Genomic DNA, 12,592 nt, shown 5'->3' on the forward strand with positions numbered 1-12,592 from the left:
ACAAAACATTTCAAGTTGTTCCATGGAGGAAAGGACTTGAACATATTGGAAAAGCTTGTACTACATACCAGTCCACTTTACTACCTGTGCTCATTGCCATCTGTGAAATGCTGCACCAGCAGTATCTGGAGAATACATGCAATGTGCATGTATTATCTGGGAAACTGAACCTTATGAAGCTGCATTTCCTACCATAGTGGAATCAGAAGGAACAGGCTCAACTAGAGATGATAAACTGAATTTAACTGAGCCAAGACAAGCCTAAGTCAGCTGTGGCTCTCATTGCCTAGGACCCATACAGCATCTGCACCAGCACCAGGTTCTAGGTCCCAAAATACTATCTTTGCCCCTACTATTTAGCATAATGCCAACCCAGAACTTAAGCTAAAAGGAGAAAGAACGGAGGAAGTTGTGGTTGCCTTCTAATCAGGAATGCTTTATAACTTCATGTGTCTGGCTGCAGTAACAAAAGACAAATTTGTGGGTGTAGTTGAGAGCTTCTGCCACAACTCTTCCTGCCTCTATCTGTATCCCGATATTGTTCTTTTCTTCACTGATCCCTAGATTTCATTAAATCATACCTTTCTTTTATCTGCTCTCTCAGAATCTCTCCATTGGCCTTCCCAATTCAAGGAAGGCTCTCCTGCTTCACTTTTGCCCCTAAGAATTCCTAGCCCAAGCACTAAACTACACAGAATTTTTCCCATTCCCCATAGCTCTAGTGCTTTTTTTTGCAGCAATTGTCCTTTTTAAGTATTTTTACATGTAAATCAACATTTTGGTCTCCTTTTGCTATATTTCAAGTTCTTTGAGGGTTTAATTTTTGTTTAATTTTTAATGTCTGATATTTGTCTTTGTATCTCCAGTTCCTTCTACAGTGTCTGGTATATACTCACCCCTTAATAAATGCTTGTTGATCAATCACCTACCTGTTATCCCTACCTAATTCCTCAGAGTCAACAGCTCAATTCTTCCATACACATGTATATGTATTCATATATGTATGTGTATCTATGTGTATATTCCTTTTGTGAAATAAATACTTCTGAATAACTATTTCATGTAAAAATATACTTTATCACTTTGGATTTGTTTAGTCTGAATGACATATCTTATGTCTATCAAACCAAATTAAGCAAAGGCAGGGAATACACATTTATATAGCACCAACTACATGCCAGACACTATGCTAAGCACTTTTTACAAATATTATCTTATTCGATGGTCACAACAACCCAATGAGGTAAGTGCAATTATTTTATTTCCATTTTACAGTTGAGGAAACTGAGACAAGCAGAGGGTGGTAAGTGAATCAGGGTCACACAGACAGTAAGTATCTGAGGATAAAATTGAACTGAAGTCTTCTCGAGTCTATGAACGGTACTCTATCATTAAGTCACCAGCTTTCTCTCTTTGACTGTTAAAGTAAATTGAGTTACAATGCTCAACATATAATACTCTCTACATTTTTTTTGCTATATTTTTAAAAAGATTGTCATTTTATATTTGATCTTTTTTTTTTTGAGGCAGTTGGGGATAAGTGACTTGTCCAGGGTCACACAGCTAGTAAGTGTTAAGTATGTGAGGACGCATTTGAACTCAGGTCCTCCTGAATCCAGGGCTGGTGCTTTATCTACTGCGGCACCTAGCTGCCCCACATGGTTGATATTTTAAAAGTTTTGCTATCAATTTCAGAAAAAAATCTTATTTCATAAACACAATGTTTGTGTTATTAGACAACAAAAAAGTCATTGAGAAATTGTTTTCAGATTACTCCCAAGAAATAATTATTTTAGTGATTAACAAAGTCCATTTGTAAATAGTAAGTGTCTAATAAATGTATACTAAATTAAATGTTTCTTGAAAACTTACCCATACTGGCAATTATACTATGTACTGGTAATCTAGAAGGGCCGTGATAAAATGACCTTGATGCATTGTTTCTTCTCAGTTGGTCTTGATTCTTAAATGCTGAGTTTTCTTCTTTGGTGATATTAATGTAAAAGCATGTGTCTGTAGCATTCATAATGTAACGTGGACCTGGATTTAGCAAGATGTTTTTATTATCTTCCCTCCTAACACCAATCAAACAGACGCCAAACCTTAGTTTAAAAAAAGCAAAATATAATATTGTAAGAATTATAATTTAATAGAAGACACATTAATTTGCAGAAGACATTCATATCACAGAGTCTTATAGACTAATGGAATTTCAAAATCATAAGGAAAAGGGGGGATCATCAAGGTCAAACTCTTCACTTTACAGAAGAGCAAGCTGAGACTCAAAGGATAGTAACACCTGAGGTTCCAAGGGGAGTAATGAATGGCAGAGATTGGACTAAAATACAGTTCTAATTCCTTGAACAGTGGTCTTTCTGCTTTAATATATTATTATTGTTGTTGTTGTTGTTAATAATAACAATAATAAATAATAATTCCCTAAAAGTATTCTTTTATAATAGTTTGATTTAGAGATGAGGAATGATAGTCTGTCAATATAAGATACTAAACAAAGGTGCTGCATTATTCATATGTAGTATGTGCATATATATACCATGTAAATCATGTGTGTGTTCTAGGTTGTATATACAAGTACAGATTTAGACCTTTGAGAAATGAACATGAAGTTAATTTTTTCCCTAATGAAAAAATTTTATCTAAGAATACTTTTTTTAAATTCTGAGAAAATTCCCAAGTAATGTTTTGCTCATAAAGGCCTTTGAAAAATTCAAAATAGTGAAAGCATTCTTTATAGAGTCTCATGGGAAACTGTATATTTATACTCATTAATAGAGATATAATAGCTTTAAGTTCTATATTACTAATTATATTAAGAAATAGATTCATAACTGCTTTTATATTATAGGATGTCATAATGATTTTAAAGTCACAGAAAATAATTTCCTTCTGCAGAAAGTTATTCTCTGGGTCTCTGACTAAAAGGAAGAAAAAAAAATTCTTATTTAGATCAGGAGGGAAAATGACACCAAATTATAATATTTGACCACATGACATTTCTCAATATTCAAGATGTTTTGATTTGTTTTTATCCTCAGCTACTAGTTCTCTTGAAAGATTAGATCCAAAACAGCTGTTTTCCCTTTGTTTATCAGTTTTTAATTGCTGAAGTAGAAAAGTACACTTGGTAGTTAAAAATGTGATGATGCTGTTATTTCTTCTTTTAAGGAGAGAGAAACTTTCTCCTGAAAATCTTAAATCTTCTTAATAATACAAAAGCCTAGAAAATTTTCAGGGATTGCATGACCGTTTTTTTTCAAGGCAACCCAGAAAACATAAATTTGTAAAGAACTGTAATATGTCCTGACTTAGGAAGCTATGTATAAAAAGTAAGATTTATTTATATTTTCAAACAACCTTGTCAACAGGAACATACTTTTTGTGTGCATGGAAAGAGGCATATGTGAAACTCTTTCCCTCATATTCAGCAAAAAATGTACTTTCTTCCATGATAATGTGGTACACTTCATTACCAGAGCATCTTCCATACATCTTCTGCCACTGTTCAGGTGACTGCTGGCCCTCTCTGAAATAGACACAAAGAATATACATATATGTAGTTAGTTTTAACCCAGTACACAAATTCCTTTTGGAAATTAAGTGGATGGGTTACCTATTATAATCTATAAGAGACTAGTTACTAATTCCAAGAAATGGGACAAACTTTCCAAAGAAATGCATGTTTGACTAGATGACCTCCAAGGGGCCTTTATAGCTCTAAATCTATGTTCCTATAACCCTAAGTATCAGGCATATAGCCTTTAGGCAGATCAAAATTGAGAAAATACTATACTTTTTTGCGTGTGTGGGGGAGACAATGGGGGTTAAGTGACTTGCCCAGGGTCACACAGCTAGTAAGTGTCAAATGTCTGAGGCTGGATTTGAACTCAGGTACTCCTGAATCCAGGGCTGGTGCTTTATCCACTGCACCACCTAGCTGCCCCCAGAGAAAATACTATACTTTTTAAGAAATCAGATATACCAATTAGTCAATGATATAACTAAAGAGAAAAGGGCATTTTGTATAACCTAAATATGGTTGTATTTACCATTCCAGCCATTTCTGCAAATACTTTAACCATCTAAAGCTCCAGGCATGGTTGTATATTTTGTGATCCCCAAACAGATCCTGAAGCTTTCCAGCCTCACTGTCTTTGCTCACAGTTATTTCCTTAGCCTGAAATGCCCATCTTGCCAATACTACTTAACCTCAAGTTTTGTCCAATTTCTATACATCCTTCAAGTTCTCCATAAATCTGCTTTCCTTTATTCTACTCCAGAATTCACCGACTTTAAATTTGGAAAGGCACTCAGATGCCATCTACTCCAATGGGTATAAAAGAATCTTGACCATAAAATACTCACAAGTAGTCATCTACTCTCTGCTTGAAGACCTCTAAAGGGGAGAATACAATAATTCCTCTTTTTGATGCCTACAATTTTATCTCTTGCTGCAATTTCAGACCTACCTTGTATTAACGCTATTTGTGTGCTCTCTCATGACCCCTATCATACTATAAACTCAGAGAAGGAGGAAACTGTATGTATTGTATTCTTTAAATCCTCCACTACCTAGGATATTGTCTTGACCAGAGTACAAGCACAATAAATTGTTTGATGACTAGATATTTGGCTAAGCACATTCACTTTAACAATAAAATTAAGGGATGTATTGTTTGCCATTTACTTTCTTGTAACAGTTTCTTAAATAGCAGGACATTGGTATAAAAATTAATGTTTTCTAGGACAGTTGACACACCTGCTTAGTTTTTTCTTCTCTAGTTTTTGTTTCCTGGTTTATTTTATACAAATAGGCCTTAGAAAATGAATCATTAGGGTTTCTTTTATCAGGGTAAGCCTTGTAAAATTTATCAGTACATCCAGGAACCATAATTTTGTCTGTGTGGGAATAAGAAGCCAACACAGAAAACAACAGGACTATAACTTAGGTTTTTGGAACACTATTCTCTCACGGTTCTCTTATCAATCAGACCATTCCTTCTTAATTTCCGTGGCTGAATTCTCATTGAATTCATACTCTTTAACCATAGGTATCCCACAGGCTTTATTCCTAGGTCCTCTTCTCTTCTTCCTTTCTGCTCATGGATTTATCACCTCTATGCTAACAATTCTCAAATCTATGTAATCAATTTGCTGGCCTCCAGTCTCATGTCTCCATTGGCCTTCCAGATATCCCAAAATGGGTGTCCAGAAGACATCTTTTTTTTTTTTTTTTTTTTTTTAGTGAAGCAATTGGGGTTAAGTGACTTGCCCAGGGTCACACAGCTAGTAAGTGTCAAATGTCTGAGGCTGGATTTGAATTCAGGTACTCCTGACTCCAGGGCCAGTGCTCTATCCACTGCACCACCTATCTGCCCCAACCAGGAGACATCTTAAACTAATCATGTCCAAAAAGAAACATCTTTCCCCAAAAAAATTTCCCCCGTGGGGCAACACCATCTTCCCATCCCTCAGGCTCACAGAACAGGTGTCATTTTTCCTCCTCACTATCTCTCACCATTCCCTGACCTATATCCAATCTGTTGCCAAGGCTTGCCAATTTTACTTTTGCGACATCTTTCAAATATGAGTCCTTTACTTCTCTGATGCTGATATCACCCTGGTACAGCCTTCATCACATTATTCTTGGACTATTAGAATAGTCTGCCAGTGGATCTGCTTAGCTTAAGCTTTCTCCTGTCCTCCATTCAGCAATCAAAGTGACTTTCCTAAAATATAAGTACAATCATGTCTCACCTGTACTCAATAAACTCCAGTGGCTCACTATCACCTCTTAGATTAAATATAAAATCCTCTCTTTGGCATTTAAAGCCCTTTATCTTTATCTCTCTCTCTCTCTCTCTCTCTCTCTCTCTCTCTCTCTCTCTCTCTCTCTCTCTCTCTCTCACACACACACACACACACACACACACACACACACACACACACCCTTTTTCAGTCTTCTCATACCTTACTTCCCTCACTATATACACCTTGATCCAGTGATGATGAACTCTTTGCTGTTTCTTGAATAAGATGCTACATTTCTTGACTCCAGGCATTTCTCTAGCTGTCTCCCATGCCTAGAATTCTATCCTTCCTCAACTCCACTTGCTGGATTCTTTAGCTTTCTTCAAGTCCCAACTAAAATCTCACCTTCTACAGACAGCCTTTCTCAATTCCTCTTAATTCTATTGCCTCCCCTCCTTTAATCACTCCCTATTTATCCCAAACATAGCTTATTTGTACATATCTGTTTACATGATTCCTCCCCTATTTGATTGTGAGCTGCTTGATGACAGGGACTATCCTTTGCCTCTTTTTGTATTCCCAGCACTTAGTATAGTCCCTGGCACATAGAAGGTGGGTTTTTTTGTTTTGTTTTGTTTTGTTTTTGTTTGTTTTTGTTTGTTTTTGTTTTTTTGTAGGGCAATGAGAGTTAAGTGACTTGCCCAGAGTCATACAGCTAGTGTCAAGTGTCTGAGGCTGGATTTGAACTCATGTCCTCCTAAATCCAGGGCCAGTGCTTTATCCACTGTGCCACCCTTCTGCCCCCTTCACATAGAAGGTTTTTGGTTTTTTTTAATGTTTACTGAGTAGATAATCTTAGAGAGTTGCATGATACTTAGAGAAGTTTTCACTTGACCACAGTCATACAGCTACTAAGTAGGATTGGAAGCTGGGTCAGCCTGATTCCAAGTCAAGCTATCTTTTTTAATATGCCATCATTTGCATCTTAAATTAGAAGCTTTTATCTTTGAACAAAGATATTGTATAACTAATTTGAGCAACTAAGGTGCTCAGTGGATAGAGCACAGGCCTGGGATTTAGGAAAACTTGAGTTCAAATCCAGCCTTAGACACTTGTGAGCTGTGTGTCCCTAGGCAAGTCAATTAACCCTGTTTGCTTCAGTTTCTTCATCTGCAAAATGAGCTAGAGAAGGAAATGACAAATCACACCTGCATCTTTGCCAAGAAAGCCCCAAATGGGGTCACAGAGCGTCAAACATAGCTAAAAATGATTCATTTCAATGATCACCACAATGACTAATTTGTCAATTTTTGTTGCACCCCTTTCTTGATCCTCATTTTGTCACTGGGGAGAGGATGAAAACAAACTGATCAGCCTCTGATCCATTTTGGGAGTGTGTATATATACGTATATATATATATATACACATACACAATACATATATAACAGAGAATATATAGTATATGTATATATATTTATGTATATATGTATATAAATATAAACAGAGAATTAATACTCTCAGATTGCTATATTATCTTTCATCTTTATAATAAAAGTTAGTATTTAAAATATGCAGTCATGGAGGCTTCTTTAGCCATTATTAGTAGAATTGTTTTCCCAACTATTATTATCTTCTAAGCCCTTGTGGATAGATTATGAATGCCTGAAATCAGAAATTATCCTTGTATCAACTTCAGTTTCTAAAAAGTATATTACAAATAGGAGGACACATAGTAAATGTTTTATTTTTTTTTAAATGAATAGTAATGACTAAAAATATTTTGGAATGTAAGCTTTTTTTATGGCAAGGACTGGCCTATTTTTGTCTTCTTCACTGACAAGCACAGTGACTTGCATATAGTAGATGGCACAGTGGATAGAGTGATGGACATGGAGTCACGAAGACCTGAGGTCAAATCCAACCTCAGATACTTACTAGCTGTGTAACTTCTGGGCAACTAACTTAACCTCTGTTTGCCTCAGTTTCCTTATGTATAAAATAATGGCAACTACCTCCCAAGGTAGTTGTGAGGATTAAATGAGATAACATTTGCTTAATAGAAGTAAAAAGTACTTCAAAGCTTCTCAAGAAGCTTACATTCTACTTAGAGGATATTTAAGGACTTAGTCCCTTAAGTTTAATATGTGTAAAGTGCTTTGTAGATCTTTCAACATCATATAAATATTTCAGCTATTACTGAAATGAACAGATATGACAGATTAAAAATTATAATGCTAAAGAGTATTAAAGTTGGAATAAATGGAAGATCAAGTAAAATTTAGAGAAAAATAGAAGAAACTCACATTTTCATGCCTTTAAATTGTCATATGTAAGAAGTATTTTGATTCATATTAACTAAAAAAAAAAGAGGAGATCATAGGATCAGAGCCAAAAGGAACCTTAGACATTCTAGATTGACCCCTCATTTATAGATGAATAACCTAAAGCACAGGTAGTTGATTGACTTCCAAGGTCTTACAAAGATAGGAAGCAAAAGAGAGGCCAGGATCTTTGACTTAAGTCTCTGTGAAATTTGCATTCACAAATTAAAAATAGAGAATCCATATGTCTGTCATAGTGGATTGAGAACTGGATTCGAAATTGGGAAGAATTGGGTTCAAGTTCATTCTGAAACACATACTGTTTGTGTGACAATGAGCAAGATGCTTACTTATCTGTATCAGTAGAGGGAGTTTTTATACCAGAGATTCCCTTTACCCATGAAGTAATAGGTCCAGAAAAAAATAGATTTAAATATAAAATTATTTTGTTCAATTGATTCTTTTTCATATTTTCTTGTATGTAATCTTAGAAAGAATAGCATCAAATTCATTAGCACATGAATGAACCCTTGGCAGTAATACTATAGAGAAGATACATGAATAATTTAAATGGTTGGACTACATGATCTTTGAGGTCTCTTCAAATACTAAGATTATATGATATTATAATTTTAAAGCTATATCAGGCATTTAATATACTATGGAATAAAAGTCTAAGAGTATGCAAATACAATTGCTAATTGTAAGCCATTCCTTCAACCATTGCTACACTGACATATGTATAACTCCTCTTCATTCTAAGTATTAGATATATCTTTGCTCCTACTTTCTGTTCTCTTTAATTTCTCAATAATAAACTTATATTCCAAATAATTTATTGTAGTTTTTACCAAAATATACACTAAAAAACTAACCAGGGGCAGCTAGATGGCACAGTGGATAGAGCACCGGCCCTGGAGTCAGGACTACCTGAGTTCAAATCCGTCCTCAGACACTTAACACTTACTAGCTGTGTGACCCTGGGCAAGTCACTTAACCCCAATTGCCTCACTAAAAAAACCCAAAAAACTAACCAGACTTAATTATAGATGCTTATCCCTTAAATGTGTTTATTTACTATAATAAGTTGTTTCAAGTCAATTCAAGTAACAACATTGTCAAATTAATTTACTTTGATATCACTTTTGAGGCAAAGAACTACTTGTTTGGTTATAATTTATTATTTAATTGATCAGTCACTATCTACACAGCTGTCTTTATCAAGTTCTAAAGATGGCTCTGATTTCATGAGGGCCATTCCAAAAGGGTACAAGGTGGGGCAGCTAGGTGGCACAGTGGATAGAGCACCAGCCCTGGAGTCAAGAGGACCTGAGTTCAAATCCGGCCTCAGACACTTAACACTTACTGGCTGTGTGACCCTTGGCAAGTCATTTAACCCCAATTACCACACCAAATAAACAAAAACAAACAACAACAAAGGGGTACAAGGTCCATTAAGTCCTACAAGCCTTTGAGAATTGACCTATTGGTGACTACAATCTTGAGAACCAACCTAGTTAAATTCAGAGGCTCTTCCTCTAGTCAATCAAAGAGGGCTGAGATTTTTGACCCTAATAAAGCGTGAAGACCATCTGCAAGGTATTAAAGAAGTTGTGACCTGGGACAGTAGCAGGAGTATCCAACCAAACAGTAATTGGAGATTGTTGAACTAATTGAAATATCACTCCTCTCATGAATTGTGACTGTTCTGAAAGTTAGAAGTTTCTGACATATCCATATGTCATTGCTTACCTTATGAAAAAAAATTAATTTGGATTGGCATTTGTAAACATAGATAAAAGGTATAAAATGATAATATACTATTAAAGTTCAAAAACAGTTTCTAGTTTCCACATTTATGAATAATGATTGTTCTGATGGGCCTCATAAGCCACCAGCTCTACCTCACTAATTTCTACTGTTCTCCCAAAGCCTAGGTCAAATGTGCTTTTCTATGAAGTTCTTTCTTATCTTTCCTACTTCTCCAAAAGCCACTATACCATATTTCTACTCTGGCCCTACCACTAACCCTTTAAAAAATGATCCCTTCCTCATGTGGATGAACTACTTTGTAAATCATTGCATTTTCATGTTATTCTTTATTAATGGGTATTTTTCTCACTTTTCAAATTTCTTCTACTAAATCATAAGTCTTAGAAACAGGAGCTGCCTTCTTTGTATCCTCCACACTATCTAGAGCAATAAATTGTACATAGTTGCTATTGAATACATATTGGATGAATAGATGGATGGATGCATTGATTTTATATAGGTATTGATTGAAAATAAGAAAGGAGCGTCAACTAGGTAAACACAAGGTTATGGATGTAATTAAAAGTAAAATATGGCAGATTTTAATCTTTGCCCTATGATAAAGCATTTCACCTGTTTAAAGTCTGCTTGGTTCCAGTTAGTTGCTTAAAAAGTTCCCAGGGTGCTGTTCTGCAAAGATCACATGAAGCATATCAATTCAAAGAAACTAGTAAGCTCTCATTTTTTTTTTACAGAATAAAACATGCACATATTAGCATAATATTGTTTTCAACATCACTTTAAATGTTATGAATTTGCATGGCATAATGAATAGACTAGATGTAGAGTCAGGAAGACCTGAGTTCAGATCCAGTCTTAAACACATCCTAGGTAAGTGACCTTGGGCAAGTCATTTAACCTCTGTCTGCCTCAGTTTCTTCATTTGTAAACTGGAGATAATAGCACCTACCTGCCAGGGTTATATTAAGGATCAAATGAGATAATATTTGTAAAATGCTTTGGAAACCTAAAAATGTTATATAAATTCTGACTATAATTATTATTATTAAAGAAGTATTTTGTAAAATTGAAAATTAATCATTGCAAATACATGATTGAAAGTTTGCCTGAAATACCTTCCTAGGTATGAAATGCAACAAATAGTTCAGATTGATAGAGTGTTTTAAAAACTTTATCTCACACGAGCCTCACAATAACCCTTCAGAGTAAATACAATTATAAAACCTTCTTATACAAATAAGTAAATTGAAGGGTAAATGCCTTATCTACAAGCTGCACAACTATTAAAAATAGGAGGAAAAATTCAAACGCTGATCACTCCTGATTATGTCTTCCACTTTCTCCATGCTTCTTAATAAAGTAACAACTTAACTTCCCATAGATATTAACTGACTTTTACTCTCCCTTGCTAGTTTTCTTTCAGAAAATGAGGGGAAAGGAAGGAGGGAAAAATGGGTCATAGAATTAATGACCCATTAATTACAACCTAATTAGGTGTACTTTCTTGAAGTTCCATAAAATGGGAATAATAAGGTTCTAAGCAGGGATCCTTTACATGCCTTTATTCTCAAATAGCTTAATTGCTTAATTGCTTCTCATAAATCACCAAGACAGAAATCCTGAACTTTAAAAAGAAATTTAGCAAGCCTTCGGTGTCTTCAATGTTCTGCCACTAGATGGAGGTATGAAGCTGTTTTTTCTAAGTGTTCAAATATCAAAAATTCAACAGCAAAGATAAAGAGTACAGCAAAGGGCCTGATTTTTCCAACTAGGACATTAAACAGGAATCATTTCCTGAGAAATCCAATGGAAATGAAAGCAGGAAAGCTTAGAAATAACAGCATTTTGTTCACAGTATGAAAATTACTGCTTTCATGGCTTTTTGTTCTATAATCTATGCGTCTCTTGATGGTCCAGTGTCTCTGAACAACAGAAAACTTAACACACAGCCCTGAAGGGCAGGAAATATTTCATATTACTATATTATATATTACATAAAAAATCCACATGCCTACAGTCCAATATATAACCATCACCAATGAAATGGCTTTCCTGCATGTGTATACAAACATGTATATGATGATCAGTTTCTGAACTTTAAATTATAAATAAGGTCAGTTTAAACTCAAGAATTGAACCCAAAACAAATGAATTGGACAGGAAATGATATTTGGAAGCACATGGCCTATTCATCTGGCTTTTGTTCCTAATGATTTACCACCAAAAACTGAAATAGTGAAGAGAAAATTAGAGTTAATAGATCACGTGTTTAAGTCAGGTGACTTAATTAAAATGTCAGGTGACAATTAAAAAGTCAGGTGACCCTTTTTTAATTATATCAACTTTGGCAAAGCACATACCTCCCTGAACCTCATTTTCCTTATCCAATTAATTCATGTGTATATTTACAAATATATTTCAAAATCATTCTATTAAATTTTATTGCCTCCTTAATGATTTTTGCAACATTTTCATAATTTTCCTTCACTTCCATGTTCCAAATAGCAAAAAATTGAGCTAAAATATGACTAGGTGCATTCTCTCTCAGTCACTTTGTGTAAGTCTGCCTTTCTCTCTGTCACAAGAAAATTCACAAGTTTTAACCTGTGACCCTTTTGCCCTCTCAGGTATGATTGTGGATTTCTAAATTTACGGAAAGTTAATTTCTAGTCCTAATCTTCCAAGTCATCATATCTCTCTCCTTGCCTTGTCTTCTTGTCTCAATTCT

At 34.9% G+C, this 12,592-nt stretch overlaps 1 protein-coding gene across 3 annotated transcripts in view; it reads right to left on the reverse strand.

The window, feature by feature from the left end:
* KCNT2 (potassium sodium-activated channel subfamily T member 2) overlaps positions 1-12,592 on the reverse strand; it is a 545,987-nt gene that overhangs the window by 116,671 nt on the left and 416,724 nt on the right. For 2 of the 3 annotated variants that reach the window (XM_043999341.1, XM_043999340.1), the window contains exons 15-16: positions 3,395-3,544; positions 1,873-2,102 (exon numbers count right to left, since the gene is read on the reverse strand). In XM_043999341.1, the coding sequence (XP_043855276.1) occupies positions 1,873-2,102; positions 3,395-3,544 (380 nt within the window). Of the gene's footprint in view, positions 1-1,872; positions 2,103-3,394; positions 3,545-10,476; positions 10,534-12,592 lie in introns of all 3 variants that reach the window. The other variant, XM_043999339.1, reaches the window with a different exon arrangement.

Source organism: Dromiciops gliroides, chromosome 4, assembly GCF_019393635.1.
Source record: "Dromiciops gliroides isolate mDroGli1 chromosome 4, mDroGli1.pri, whole genome shotgun sequence".
NCBI lineage: Eukaryota > Metazoa > Chordata > Mammalia > Microbiotheria > Microbiotheriidae > Dromiciops > Dromiciops gliroides.